The 16,374-nt window shown below is 36.0% G+C and overlaps 1 protein-coding gene across 1 annotated transcript; it reads left to right on the plus strand.

Annotated features, from left to right (window-relative positions):
- The first annotated feature begins 6,000 nt into the window (after positions 1 to 6,000).
- Positions 6,001 to 16,054, plus strand: LOC136226026 (acyl-CoA-binding domain-containing protein 4). The gene is made up of 14 exons (XM_066014295.1): positions 6,001 to 6,207; positions 8,595 to 8,743; positions 8,882 to 8,959; positions 9,034 to 9,153; positions 10,009 to 10,075; positions 10,179 to 10,240; positions 10,393 to 10,532; positions 10,613 to 10,739; positions 11,680 to 11,794; positions 12,175 to 12,263; positions 14,231 to 14,314; positions 14,407 to 14,721; positions 14,813 to 14,872; positions 15,470 to 16,054. Exons 2-14 carry the CDS (start codon positions 8,627 to 8,629, stop codon positions 15,632 to 15,634), a joined length of 1,539 nt encoding a protein of 512 aa, XP_065870367.1. The 5' UTR covers positions 6,001 to 6,207; positions 8,595 to 8,626; the 3' UTR covers positions 15,635 to 16,054.
- Positions 16,055 to 16,374: the final 320 nt, after the last annotated feature.

Consider the following 16,374-nt stretch of genomic DNA (forward strand, 5'->3'; position numbering starts at 1 on the left):
CTCAAAAGCCGATTTACAAGAAAAAGCCTCGTTGTTTGTCAAAGACCGACAGTAGCTATCCTCGTCTTCCTTCTTGCTACTAATATGAACTCCTCTAATTCTCAAGAGCGATTCCAGACTGAGGTAAGAATCAAACTTCGCCCAAATCCAATCACCCTCAGAATCCACCACATCTGCAATCCTCTAGTTCTGAATTTCTAAAGGCGGTAATGACTCACAAACCTCTAATAAAGGCTTTTTACCAATCCATATATCATTCCAGAAGCTAATAGATTTACCATTTCCCACATTCCACCCAATCCCAGAGCAAAATTCTGAAAACACAACACTAAGGCCTTTCCAAAGAAAAGAACAATTAACCACTCTCTCCTTAGGACCCCCAAAAACCTTATCCTTTCTATATTTACCGCATAATAATTGAACCCTAAGAGCTGACGGAAGTTGCCACATTCTCCACAGAAGTTTCATTAATAACACTTTATTATTATCTTTGGCTTTCCTAATCCCCAGACCTCCCATATTCTTAGGTTGACAAACCTCATTCCAAGGAACAAGGTGAATCTTCCTCCCCTCCTCAACTTCCCCCCACAGGAAACGATGATTAATTTTATCAAGATCTTTGAGAACAGACTCAGGCAGACGACAAGCCTGCATAATATGATTAGGAACCGCACAATTGACAGACTGAATCAAAGTAAGGCGGCCCGCAAGAGAGAGAGTCTTAGCTTTCCAAATGGCACACTTCTTATTGATTTTATCCAACGTATCCTTAAAGGAAGCTTTAGAAACTCTATCACTATGGAGATACTTCCCCAGAGAATTAGTCAGAGGAATACCAGATAAATCACTCAAACTTTTGTAGGCTCTCTGGTCATATTCTTAGAACACATCATCCTGGACTTTTGGATATTAAGCTTCTGACCAGAGGCAGAGCAGAAACAGTTAAGGATATCCATAATCACACTTATCTGCTCCTCATTACCTTCCACAAAGATCAAAACATCATCTGCAAAGAACAAGTGAGTAACCTGGGGACATAATTTATTGATGGACACCAGGTGGAATTTCCCATTACCAACAGCTTCTTGGATAAGGTGAGTCAGTCTTTCCATTGCAATAACAAATAAGAAAGGGCTCATAGGGTCCCCTTGACGGATACCCCGGGAAGGAGAAAATTCCTCCGACATATCCCCATTGATCAAAACTTGAAAAACAGGAGAAGAGATGCAAACCTCAATTAAACTCCTCCAGTTATCAGGAATCCCTGCTCTCTTCAGACTATCAAGAAGGAAACTCCGGTTTATGTGATCATAATCTTTTTCCAGATCCAACTTCAGAGCCACAATACCCCTCTTCCCCTTTTTGATTTTCATGGAGTGGACCGTCTCCCGGGCTATGACCACATTATCCATCATTTGTCTACCAGGAACAAAGCTTCCTTGATTCTGGCTAATGATATCAGGAAGAATACAATGGAGTCTATTGGCCACAATTTTAGTAATAGTTTTATAAAGTACATTACAAAGACTAATAGGCCTCATTTGTAAGAAAGAAGACGGCTTCTCTACTTTAGGAATCAGAACTAGAAGAGTTCTGTTCACCAGCCTAATATCCTGAGAACCATTAAAAACTCCTTTAATAAAACTATAAATGCCTTCCTTAACAACCTCCTAGTGCTTATGATAAAAACAAGCAGGCAGACCATCAACTCCAGGAGCTTTAGTAGCCCCAATGCTAAATATAGCTTGATCAATCTCTTTCTGGGTAATAGGATGGAAAGCTTCCAGAATTTTATCATCTCCCAAAATGGGAAAAGTAGAGACAGTCTAAGCTTTATCTAGATCCACAAGGTCCTCTTTAAATAACTCTTTATAGAAATTAAGGGCCAAGTGACGAATATCCTCATCCTCATAAACCCACTCTCCATTTGAGTCTTTAATAGCATCAATCCTATTGTTTTGTCTTCTAATAACAGTAGAGAGATGAAAATACCTGGTATTCCGATCTCCATCTTTAATCCAGGCTTTCCCAGATTTTTGAAACCAAAGTAATTCTTCCTGTCTAAGCACAGCTTCCAACTCCTTCTGAAGGATTCTGAGAAGACCATCCAAACTATGATCAAATCTAACCTCTAAACTACGATGAATGCCCTCAATTCTACTTAATAATTTATTCTTTCTCCTAATAATATGACCAAAGACGTTCTTATTCCACCCCATAACATTCTTTCTAAAGCCCTCAGCAGCTTGTAAGACATTAGAGTGAGGCTTCCAATTCTCTATAACAAAGTTTTTAAACTCAGGATAGGATTCCCAAGCCACCTGATACCTAAACGGTCTATCCCCTCTAGGCCGATGGCCTCTCACCAGCCTGACTAAGATAGGACAGTGATCCGAGTGCCGGAAGGGGAGATTTAACACAGACACTTCAGGAAACCTAGTTTGAGCTGAAACGTTAGCATAAACTTTGTCTAAATGAACAAAAGTACTATTACGCTTCCAAGTAAACTTATGACCAGCGGCACCCAGATCAGAAAGCCCACATAAATCCATACTTTGCTTATGATTGAGGCAACGATTAACATAGTGATTCGCACCCCCTCTCTGATCACTCATAAGGGCAATATCATTAAAATCTCCAACCACAAACCAAGACTCAGTCATACTTACACTCATAGAATAAAGAACCTCCCAAAGCCGTTTCCGATTAGCCAGGACATGATCAACATAAACAAAGGTAATAAAGAAAGGTTTATTACCAGGAAAAATCACTTTACTATGAATAAACTATTTATCCATACTAACAATATCAAAATGGACTCGATCTGGCTTCCAAAAAAGCCAAATCCCACCAGCCCGACCAGTAGCCTCTGATCTAACACAATTCCAGTTTCTAAACTTTTTAACCACCCCATCTGCTTTAACTCCACTAATCTTAGTTTCCATTAAAGCAAAACAAGAAGGATTAAACTGTTTAATTAAATCTTTAACATGGATACGGGTAGCCTTGTTAGCCGCTCCTCTAACATTCCAAACCAACAAATCCATAGAAAGGAGGACTACTGGCCCCACCCAATACCCTAAACCAGGTACTTATTAGGGGCTCCTGAGAGCCTCGCAGAGGTACCAGCAGGCCCCCTCTTATCCGACAAATCCATAGAACTATGGACATTTTTCTGCTTACCCTTAGGCTTTTTCATACTAATTTTGTTGACACCCATAGCCTTCCCAATACTAGGCTCAACACAGAAATTAGGGATACTAACCTCTTTTAACTTCTCCTTTCCTTGAGAAGCATGAGCTTGGGATCCATTCTGGGCTACACCTTTGGAAACAAAAAGAGGATTAACAGTCCCAACCACATTATTTGTTGGCTCAGCAGATTCTAAGCCTGGCATGCTTTTCTCAATGTGCTCGTCAGACTGGTCAGAGTTTTGAACCTCCTCAATAGTCAGAGCCCCAAATCTAGACCCTGAGGTGATGACCGAAGCATCCCCAGAACCTTCAGTATTTTTTGGGCTAGGCTTCTATTTAACAACAGGATTAGAAATTGAATGAGTCAGAGAAGTCTCGATATTAATGTCAGGGGGACGATTCTGAACCACGGATGGACGTGTTCTTCGTCTACTCGACCTCTTAGCAACCATCCAGGGGCCAAAATTCCCCCCTTCTCCTTGTATCCCTTCAGCTCTTCCATCAACAACCTCAACTACCTCCTCCAACACCTTCTCCCTCTTGGGGCAGCCCTCAAATGTATGACCATACATACCACATTCAAAACAAATATTATGTAAACCTTCATACTCAATAAAGTAAACCTTATTATGAACACAGAATTTTGACAAAAGGGGTTTAGCAAGGTCAATATCAATACACACTCTCGCAAACTTACCTCTAATAGCCCCAATGGTAGTTTTATCCACATGGTGGACCTTGCCAACAAACCCACCTATCTTATTAAGAAAACTTTCATTATAATATTCGATTGGAAGCCTTGGGAACCTAACCTATGTCAAAATTCTGTTCACCGAGCAATCATGTGGATTAAAATTGGGAACCCATGGCCTTAAGGCCTGAACTTGATTAGAAATAATGTACGGACCCCCATTAATCACAGCATTAAAGTCCTCAGCCCTAGTAAATTTAATTACATAGTAGTCATTTTCTAAGTCAGTAATACTGACTTTCCCTTTTTTTGCCCACTGTGTCTGGATCCTTTGAGCAAAATAGTTAAAACTAATTCTTTTACCAAGCATTGTTACCATTAAAGAAAGCTTCCATTTAGCCCTAAGAGCACGCTTATCTGTCGAGGAAAGCCGGATCACATAACAAAGCGGATCATCTTGATCTCCGTCCTCTTCGTCTGACTCAGAATAAACCTCTTCCGAATCACCCTCCATCAAATCTTCATTCACACAAGGCTCCTCCTTGACAACACCCATCACCGTATCTTTCCATGAAATTCTCCCCATTCCAAGATTAGAATTAAATTTATTCGCCAAATCTCCAATAGGATTATGAGACCCATTCACACCAACCCGGGTCTCGGAGGAAGCCGCGTTCCCCTGAACCTGACCACCTCCAAAATCTCCTAACCTACCCGAATCCCCGTCTCCCGCTTGGATCCAACCAGCGTCCGCCATCCCCAAGACGCTAGCCTCAGCCCGCACAATCCCTACCCTACCCGATTCACCTCCGCCCGCCTGGATCAATCCAGCGCCCAACCCCATCCCCACAGACGCGTTATCCACAGCCGCGCCACCCGCCTGCTTCGTCCCCCTACCGCCTCCTTCACTCACAACCCCGCCCCCTGCACTCGCCCCTCTCCCCACTGCCACACCGAATGGTGGCCCAAATCCCCACTGCCCGTCTGCGATCCACCGCGCCCCCTCCCCAAATCCTCCGATCTCCCTCATCTCCCCTCACTTTCCCCATCCGAGCCGCGCTCACTATCATCGCCCAAACCCCCCTCCCGACCTGCCTTAACCCGCGCCCCTCCCTCGCCACACGCCGCCCCCGTTTCCGTAGATCTATCTCTCACCCTCTTGTCTCTCACCATGAAACCCTAGCAGAGCAAAAAAGAGTATTTATTCTCCTATATTATTTTGTATTTACATAAATAATATAGTTAAACTCTTAGCTAAACTTTTCCCTAAAAAAAAAAATATATAGTTAAACTAATGAGGTAAGTGTAGAAAAGTAACAAAATAACTTACTAACTGCTTATTAATATAAAAAACGTGGGAATCAAAATGATTAATATGGTTGGAGGGGGAATGGGTTAATGGAAATGTTATTCCCATTACATATTACATAGTTGATTGTGAGTAACCAAACAGTAATAATTGGAATATTTCATTTCCATTCTCATTTACCTAAATAAACACCCCTAAATATTGTTTAAAACAAAAATGAGCACAGAAATGAGATTGAAATTTAATTAATGGGAGAGAAAGAAGGAATCATTGATTCCTGTAGCGAGAAAATGTGAATTCCATTCCCCGATTAAATCATGAAACCAAACATTCATAATGCTAATTAATCGTTTTTATTTCCATTTTTTACCTTCATTTTGTGTAATCAACACTTTTTGTATTAGAGACAAAAAAAAATCACATTTATAATTTTACACATTTTTATTCCTTATTTGTAATTTTAAAATAGTTAAATATATTTTATTAGGAAACAAATTATACTTATACAATAATTTAAAATTTTATAATTATATAAAAATTAATAAACAAATTATTATATTTTTGTATGGTTAGGATTATGTGTAAAAAAGAAAAAGGAAATATTTTATCATTATAAAATAGAGAAAAGATAAAATTATAATTTTATTTAAACTAATTTAACCTTTGATCTTAATAGAAGGTTTACAAAATTAAACACACAAAGTGTTAATACCTAAAAATATAGGTGATTATAAATTGTTTATCTTTTTTTTTTTTTTTTTTTTTTTTTTTTGAAATTAATGTGATTGAAATTGTGGAAGTACAGCTGCTTCTGTAGCAATTGATATAAACGACTAATTTGCAGAGCCTTTCACGAACAGTAAGAAACGACATGTTCGTTTTACCGTTGAATCAACTGGGAATCAAGCTTCGCTGAATCCAATCTTCCTCTGTCAGATCCAGAATTCATTTCTCTTTTCTGGTTAAAAGATTTTCCCGATCTGATCTCTCCCCCTCTTCAAACAGCTATACAGGTACATTGTTCATTCTCTTACATATTTTCTTCTTATTTAATTCAGAATCTGATTAATTGGTTATGCCTGTGATCTTTTGATGAGATTGAACAAAATGAATTAGTCAATAGTCATCATCATGATTTTTTTTTGGATCCACCAAGAGAATCGAAAGTGGTACATTGTTTCAGTTTGTTTGTTTTTTATTTTTTGGTAGCATCTAGTCAAAGGTTATAAGGAGAGGAATCGTTTTACAGGTGTATTTTATGTTGGGGTCTGGGAGATAGGCTGTATTGCTTTGATTGATTGAATTGCTTTAGGAGGTCGGGAGATGTGCGATGTGGAGTGGTTGAATATGGAATGGTTTTGAGTATCCGAGTCTATGTGAATAGATTCTGAAAAATGGTTGTCAAAGCCTCTGAAAACATGTGTGAGTTGCAAGAGAATTTGTATAAGAAAAAGAATGGTTATTAGTTTATGCTTTGTGTGGATGATGGATAGGAAGATAGGACAGTCAATAATTTTACGGGTCCTATGCCAATTAAATTGGCAAGGGAAGGCTTGCCCCCAATACACCCTTGTGGTGGGACCCCTCCCCGGACCCTCGCTCAGCGGGGACGCGTAATGCGACCGGGCCGCCCTTTATAATAGACTCATGGTCGTTATGTATTAGTTGGGTGCTGCCTTTTTTTTTTTAAATTGGCAGTTATCAGTTGGCTGAGGTAGAGGAAATGCTAGTAGTAGTATATATTGTAAGGAGTTTTACTGGAACTATGTGTTTTTAACTTCGAGCAAGTGACGACTTGCATAATTATGATAAAAACTTAGGTTGGAGACTGTAGAATAGATCTGAATGATTCAGGGTTTTGAAATTTTGAGATTTAGAGTTTTAAATTAAGGAGATGATCTATGGATGTGTAGAAGGGATTGTAATTATCTGAGGAAGTTTAATAGTTCAAAGCTGGCTTTGAGGCGGTGAGCAAATTGTTAGTTTAATTGGTGAATTACGATCTGCACGCAGTAACTGATGGAAGTAAGTACAAATATGTGCTAGAGAACATAGATCTGGAAGGTGTTAGAATCAGATTCCTCATGGAGTCGTAGAAGAAAAATGATTAATTTAACAGAAAAGGAGTGAAATACAAAAAACCATCTAAACTTTAAAGAATATTCTCTTATGAGAGTAACTCATGGTCGTTATGTATTAGTTGGGTACTGCCTTATGAGAGTAAACAATACCTTTTGGATGATAATTTGATCAAATTTTGATGAAAACCACTCTTTTTATGCTATGTTTACATAATTTAGATATTTTTATGTTACATCTTTACAAGTTCAAGTATTTTCAAGTACAAATTTGAACTTTAGGGGCCAAATGAAATCCTAGTGCTAAGTTGATGGGCCATGTATGAAAGTTCTTTTCTATTTCTTAAAAAAGAACTGACCCTGGTAGTATAGCAAGATTAACATCCACCTAACTTGTTCAGACAAGCAGGATTAGAAAGTACAAAATGTTGAACTATAGTAGTCTTACAACTAGGAAGAATAGGTGCTTTCAGATCAAGATTTTAGATATGCATAGTGCAGGTTTGAGTTTTGTTTGTAGACATATTTCTTATGTATCCTACAAACGGGATTAGATGGGAGACCTGCAGAGGCATTCTTCATACATGCTGCTACTGGCAAAAATTCCTCCCTTCTAGTTTTTGGAGTTTCTTGATGTTCGAACTCATGTCTGTGTTCATTTTTAGTGGTTTTCTTCTTATTTCAATATGTACTCTGTATACAGTTTCTAGCCAGTTGTAATTTTCTATTGCCTTTTGAAAAAGAAAAAAAAAAGCAATATATTTCAGTAAGTAATATGTGAAGCATAGAAGACAATAGTGTTGTTGGAATTGGGAACAGTGATAGATTTGAATGGATAACCATTAAATAATCTTGATTCTCTTAAGTGTGCACCTTGGTTTTGATAATGAATTTCTATCATAGTCTTCCATATTTTATTCTCTTGAGTAATAAAATATAAAGACTTCTATGGGATTGTATTGCTTTTAGACTTGGTAGTTTAAATAGTTTGAATTATTAAATGTTTATTTTTTTTATGAATTAATGATCTATGAGTGTTATTTATGGTTTATATTTCACTACAAATGTGTGTGTGTGTATGTGTATGTGTATATATATATATATAATTTGGCATGTGCCCATCGTACCCATATCTCATATTTTTGTAAAATGCCTTTTTCCATACTTGTATCAGTGTCAGTGCTTCATAGGTTACTTGAGTTTCTTATGTCCTTTCACTTTGCAAAGTTGAGGTTTATTTGGTTTCTTGAGAGTAGGAAAAATTGTAGGCAAGTTGCTAAACTGTTCAAAAACTACCATATCAACTTCTTACTGAAAAGCAGGTGAGGAGTTTGAGTTACCACAAACAGCTTCTATGGGAACAGCAGAGATTATTAAGGACATTGATGCAGGTAACTGGTTTTCACAATTGACTTATGACCAGTGGGTACCAATACCTGTTTCTGGTGCACGACCATCAGCTCGTTACAAGGTGACCATTGTTCTGGAATTTAATCCTAATTCTAGAATGTGAAAGGGTTTTCTGATAGCTGTAGAACCTTATCTATAAAGCTATTGTCGTTCTCTCTCAATGATTAGGTACTGAATATGTAATTTGTCTTTATTTTAGCATGCTGCAGCAATTGCTGATGAGAAACTCTATGTTTCTGGGGGGAGTCGCAATGGGCGATACTTGTCTGATGCTCAGGTATTATTTGTAACCATTAATGATCAACTCCATGCAGATCAAGTCATTTAATTGGTGTTGCATAATTTTTGTAGGTCTTTGATCCTAGAAGTTCGGCATGGTCTAGTCTAAAACTCAAAACTGAACTGAACTCAAACGAAGTTGAAGACAATGGTTTGCAAGAAGTTCTGCCATCTATCTCAGATCACAGTATGGTAAGTAAGTATATATAAAATATGTAGTTGGATATGGAAGTCTTTCTGATAATCATACTGTAAAATTTAATTCTAGCTGTACAATTATTTGAGTAATAAATTAATCATTAACATATCATCGTCGGTTGTAATCATTTTTATTTATTAGCATATCCTATTATTTTTATAATTATAATGCTAATATCAATCAAAATTTGTAATTTTAGTTCTTCTATTTAAACAGTGTTATTTATTTATAGTTTATATTAGTATAATTTAATTGAATATGTTTATAAATATGAAATTTATTAGAATCATAGAACCAATTAACACTGAAGTATTATGTTTAATATTGAGCACCCTTCAATCTGCAATTTCGATGTGCAAGTTTCCTGATTTTAATTTGAGGCATGTTATAGATAATATTTGATTGTGAAATGATAAAATATATTATTAGAGGTTTGCTTTTAAGTTTATGCATTTGAATAATTTAAAATGTAATTTGATTAATCATATTGCACATGAAATTAGAAAAACAAATAAATTATAATATTAATCATATTAAGATCCCATTTCTGTAAAAATTTAGGTAGTATCAAACTATTATAAAATATAATTTGTTATTCCCAAATACATGTATACAATATGCAGTAATGAGTAACACATGTCATGTACAAATTTTGAGTATAGAAATAAATTGTAGTTTGCGTATAATGCATGTGAGCAGAAAACTAATATTTATGTGTAAACTCAAACAGATACATGAAGTCACCTTCTCTCACATTGTTGTTGAGCATGACTGTATTTTTGTCGTGTCTGAGTACTATCTGTTTTGATTTCCACATTCTACTGGATCAAATAACTCCACCTTTTCAGGTTAAATGGGGAAGCAAACTCCTCCTCCTTGGCGGGCATTCCAAGAAATCTTCTGATAGTATGACAGGTTTGTTTATTTTTAAGAGATGCCTTTTCCTTTTGCTACCCAATTTGGTGGCACTTTTTGAATAGCCTTTATAGCTTCATTTTTTACAATTTAACTTTTGCAGTGCGTTTCATTGATCTGGATACACACCTTTGTGGTGTCATAGAGACGTCAGGAAAAGCACCGGTAACTGACCTTATCAACAGCTTATTTTCAGATCTGTCTTCAAGCTGTGCATTTTGTATTTTAGTCCTTTTTGAAGTTACCTATTCCATTGCAAAAGGGACAACTGCAGTTATCTTTCATAGAAATTGGTCAAAAAGATTTTTGGGTTTCAGGTAGCTCGGGGTGGCCATTCTGCTACCCTATTTGGTTCTAGGCTGATAATTTTTGGTGGAGAAGATAGTGGCAGGAGACTGCTTAATGATGTCTATGCTCTTGATCTAGAAAAGATGACTTGGGATGTCTTAGAGACTACGTAAGTGCTTATGCTGCTTTTATTATTAACTATTTACATAATTCTGGAAGTTTTCTCTATCATTTTGTTGTGTTTGATAGGCAGACACCTCCAGCCCCAAGATTTGATCACACAGCTACAGTAAATGCAGAACGCTATCTTCTAATTTTTGGTGGTTGTTCGCATTCAATATTTTTCAATGATCTCCATGTACTTGATTTACAGACTGTAAGTAGTTATACTTCATTGTAAAGTTCAGAAACTGAGATGTGACATAAATTTTGATTTTCCAGAATGCACTTGGTTTCCTGTTTGGGTTAATCTAATGCAATATGAAGGTTGTTAGTAGAGTCCCAAGCAATAATTAGTCTCTAAATGTAAGGCAAGGCTGCATATATTTGATTCTAGAATGCGCTATAGAGAAGTCTCATGCAGTAGAGCACTTCTGCAGATATGGAATTGCCAAAAAGTCAGTTGCTGAAGGGATAGTACATGAAGCGTAGTTTTGCAGCTAGTGAGGACATAATGGTTTGATGTTAATATTGACAGAAGTGCGTTATCAGTTTGGCAACATAGAATATAATATCAGTGCCTGTTTGTAGATTAAGATAAAGGTGCTTGTGTTTCACTTTCTATCTAATGATTTATCTTGAGTTGGACTAGTTAAACCGTTTTTCAGAATATGTAAAGGATTATGATGTCAGGGCTTTTATTACTCTCACAAGATGAAGGTGTAGTATCAATTTCAATGATGATATAGCCTCAAACATCCTTGATCCTTGAAGCAAATCATTCTAGAGCCCACCAGAAATCAAGTTAATACTCTAAAGTTTAGTGATCACACTATCTCTAGAAAACATTGCATAATGAACACCTTGATTCCAAATTTATAATTAAGTGATCTTTAAAAAAATCTAATGTATAATTATCCTAACAAATTTAACGGAAGTACTCTGAATTTCATTTTGTATATTTAGTAGTAAAAGTATCAAAGGTGCAAAAATTTATTTGCTTATATATACTTCAGAAATTGTATCTTCGTGGGACTATTAAAGGGAAACTAATATTGGGCAGATATATGTGAAGAATTATGTGCCTGTTTTATATGCCTATAACTTGGATGCATAATAGATAACTGTCTTATCTGCTCTGCATCATGACATTGCAGATGGAGTGGTCCCAACCAGAAATTCAAGGTGATCTAGTAAGTCCTAGAGCTGGTCATTCTGGTATTGCCATTGATGAGAACTGGTATATTGTTGGTGGTGGAGATAACAAAAATGGTATGCATGTAATTACTACATAATTTAGTGTCATTGTGTATGTATTATATTAAAGATATAAAACTATTATGTGGCCTCTCATTTGCAAGCTTAAGCTTTTAAATTTAGTGGTTCTTTGATATGGTCTAAAAGATTTTAAACCAAAAGGAATAGAGTTTAAATGCAATAACTCATTATTGATAAAAGTTTCTGCGCAAAATTAAGTGGAGCAATGCTTGTACATGTTTCAAGCTTAATGCAAAATTTAGGCATGTTTCAGAGATATTAAACTGTTATTTTGGTGCCATTACCTAAAAGCTTCAGCTTTTATATTGGGGTGGTTCTTCGGTGCACAAATTGCAAAGTGGTATTACTATTTTTTTATTATTATACTTTTACAGGTTGTCCAGAAACCCTCGTCCTGAATATGACTAAGCTAACATGGTCAACGTTAACTATTGTAAAGGGAAGAGACCCTCTTGCAAGTGAGGTCAGTGTGTTTCTCAAGATACAAATTTTTGTAATTTGTGATGCCATATTGTGGAAAAGCTTGTACATATACTGCATTTTACAAATATTGGAAGAAAAATTGGAAATAATCATTGAAAAGCTGATTTTTTTTTTTTTTTAAAAAAACGGGATAAGGGTCAATTTTGCCTCTAGGATTATTGGGGAAGATCAATTTTTCCCTTATAATATAAAACGATCCAATTTCTCCCCCATGCTATAACCCTAACTCAGTTTACCAATTTTCAAGGGATTTAGTTGATAATTTTTGTCGGTATTTACTTAGAAAAGGATAAAGTTTAACTAGATTTTCTATTTTGAAGTTAACATTGAGCTAGAGTTTCTACCATGGGGGAAAAATTGGGCCACTTTATTAGGATAAGGATAAAATTAATCTTCCTAGTAACCATAGGGGCAAATTTATCCCTTGAAAAAATGAGTTCTATTTTGGTTTGTGCTTTTTTATGCTGTTATATAAAGCAAGTGATTTTTTTTAAAAAAAAAATAAACACCATTGAACTCATGCACTATTCTTTCATACCATTTGGCCCTTTTACCTTCCTATTTGAGTCCTTTTATACTATTATTTCATAGCATATGGTCTCTCTACTTTTATTTATAGATTGATTTAACCCTCATGCAATGGTAAAGTTCCGTGTGGATGCAACGTGATATAGCATGTGAGGTAACTCGAATTTTAAATACACATGGAAATTTTAAATCTTCATCAGACACAGATTTCACTAAAGAAGTCTTTGTTACATTACAAAAATAGATTAATCAAGCAATAAGTACGTCTCTAGCAATTTCCTTAAATTTCTGGTTCCTCTTTTTAACACCTACACATAGTAGAATTTGACAAGCTAGGTGGTTACTGGTCAGTACCAATTTTATTGGTTGTGGTGTCAAATGTATTGTAGCAAAATCGACTTGCAATATAGTCACATCATCCGGGAGTTCACAGTATTCTTCTTTTGATAGAACTTGCTATTGATAAGAAACAACATGAAGTTGCAGTCTTGGTGGAAATAATCAGCTGTAGTATGATTTTAAAGAAGCAAGCAAATATTAATTGGTTTTGACCAAACTAAACTCGGTAAATAAGTGTTGGGAAGATACCAAAATTGGAGTGGCTAACTGTTAGAAATTTGGAGAGAGGAACAGAGTAGAGAAGTAGAAAACAGAACATGCAAAATAGATATACATTTCCGATATAAACAACCTTTATATACACAATTTTCTCCATTAAAACACAGCATTTTACACGTGCAAAATTGAACATATCATTTTTTCCTTCTTTTTTTTTTGCCATTTCTTTCTCTCCCCTTGCCTTTCTCACCGGAAATTTCCATTTCCAGACTTCTTTTAGCTTTTTGGAAAGCTTCATCAGAAATTGTCATCAGTCTTTAACAATAACAAAGTATGTACTGATAAGAACCAAGCACGGACACGATGAAATAGTGGAATAGAGTTTATGTTAATAGTTCTTCTCTTATAAGTAGAAGGGCAACAAACTTACATTATAGGAGCTAACAGAGATAGGAAAGGAAAAGCAAAACTTAAATGGTTTGAGACTAACCTCAGGGGCCTCATAAAGTCTCCTTATCTACTAAGTAGAGCCTCTGCAACAGCAGCCAAAGAGTTACCCCAGAACAATATATCCCTTCCCCTCTCTATAATGGTAACTTATATACTAATTTCCCAAACACCAAGGTACCTTCCAGCTCAGCCCTTATTCCCAAGATAACTAACCAGCCTGCACATCACGTGAGACCCTAGGCTGATCCCTTTTGTCTTCTTACTAGTGTAAGAAATATTAGCAGCCCATTCTCTATCATATACCATTTCTATCATTCATCTGACACAGAAATTGCATACAAATTTGTGATTAACTTTCCTTATTTCTCAAAAAAGAAAAGAAAAAGTGATCTAGTTCAAATTCCAAAGCAGGGACTTAGTGTTAGCTCCACAATAATCAACGGAGAGAAGCATTTGGTTGCTTTTGGTGGATATAACGGGAAATACAATAATGAGGTATGTGTAGAATAAAAGTTGGTGCGAATCTACCACATCTTTGTTTATTCATGATTCCCATGATGAATTTCGTAAGTAATCATTATTTTTAGGTGTTTATCATGAGACTCAAACCTAGGGATGCACCTCGTCTCAAAATTTATCAGTCACCCGCAGCTGCAGCTGCAGCGGCTTCTGTAACTGCTGCATATGCCTTGGCCAAATCTGAAAAGTTGGATTTCCCCAACATTAGTATAAACTCTAAAGGGCTTGAAAGCACTCGTGAACAGGATTTAGCCATTGAGCTCGATTCTATTAAAGAAGACAAAAAGGCATTTGAAGTGTCACTTGCAGAAGTCAGAGCAGAAAACTCTAGGCTCAGGGAAAAGATTGATGAAGTTAACAGTACTCACGCAGAACTATCCAAGGTGTGCTCCTGAATCAATTTTTTTAAGATGAATTTTGAATTTAATGACAGTAGTAGTTTACTCAAATCAAATTTCTGCACTTTGCTTGTAGGAACTTCATTCTGTCCAAGGTCAACTGATGGCTGAGAGATCAAGATGCTTTAAATTGGAGGTTGTACTTTTCTACTTATCTCCTTCCATTATCTGATGTTTCTGTTCACTTTTGGAATAAATACAATAAGATCCTAACATTTGATCCATTTCCAATTGTAGAAATGGCTCCAATTATATACGAAGCCTTTGATATTGGGTCAATTATGGTGGCATGAGAATGTCAAAAAGCTTAGAATTGCCAACATAACAATTTAGGAGGGGAGTTTGGATGGAAGGATATATGGGGAATATATCTTAGAACTTATTAATATGAATAGCAGGGTGAATAATTTATATGGTGTCTTACATTCAAGTACACACATGTGAATCTCTTTGAACAAAACGTATACTACTTGAAACATACATCCCAAGTTTGGCCTCAATTTACACCAATGTTGAAGTCTTGAAGATATACATAATTATCAGAAATTAAATCGAAGTTACAAATTAAGAATGGAAGTTAGAAACTTTATATGATATCAACTTAGATTTTAGGGGAAGATAATGTATATTGTAGTGAAATACCTTCTTGTTTCCCTTTGATCAACAGCATCATACTCAAGATCAACTGTCCATTTGTAGAACCTAATGTAGTTATTGTAATGGTGATTTCCAGGCGCAGATTGCTGAGTTACAGAAGATGCTAGAGTCTCTTCAATCCACAGAGAATGAAGTAAAAATACTTAGAAGACAAAAGTCTGCTCTGGAGAATGAGATGGAACTCAATGCAACTGCACAGAGACAAGGTTCTGGCGGTGTCTGGCGTTGGATAGCTGGGTAAAATTAAGAACCGAATCAGTACCTCAAAAATTGTGCAAAAGATGCAGCCTTCATACCCTGCTTTGAAGCTAAGAGGAGTAATATGCTGTCGTGCTGCAGCAGCAGAGTTCACATCTTTTATTCTTGAAGGACTATTTTATTTCTACTTTTTGCGGTTGTTTGCAAATATAAAGAGGTGGGTCTATATTGAGTAAATGGAATATAATATTTTGGGACACATTGTTCTTTTTGTCCACACATTTGTAATTTGTTGAGTTTTCTTTTTTTCAATTCATTCTATCATGTCCAAAGACTTTGCGTTTTCGTGCATTGTGGGTTGTCAGTTCATATATTGTTGTTGTACCAGTGAATATCATCGGTACCATTTCTTCTTGTGTAGGAAGATTATATTTAATGGAGAAGATAAAATTTTTGCTGAGAAGTTGTATCTTGTGTTTGATCTATGCCTTCTTTTATGCGTTGGTTTAATTTGCTCAAAAATGACCTCTAGGTATCAATTTAGTTTATAACCTGAGTATTTGTAGTTAGATTAATTCAAAAATTTCATGTTCAACCATATATGTTTTCTGCTTTTTTGAACATGATGATTTTAATGCTAATTATATATATTATGTTAAAGAAAGCGGGTAAGCTCATCGGCTCGAACTGTAATATGATGCAAATGTAGTTACATTCGGATATCAAAGACTTTGCTCTTTATGTTTCTGCTATTTCCTTTCCTAATTGTAATTAATTACTCCT

Source organism: Euphorbia lathyris, chromosome 4 (genome assembly GCF_963576675.1).
Source record: "Euphorbia lathyris chromosome 4, ddEupLath1.1, whole genome shotgun sequence".
NCBI lineage: Eukaryota > Viridiplantae > Streptophyta > Magnoliopsida > Malpighiales > Euphorbiaceae > Euphorbia > Euphorbia lathyris.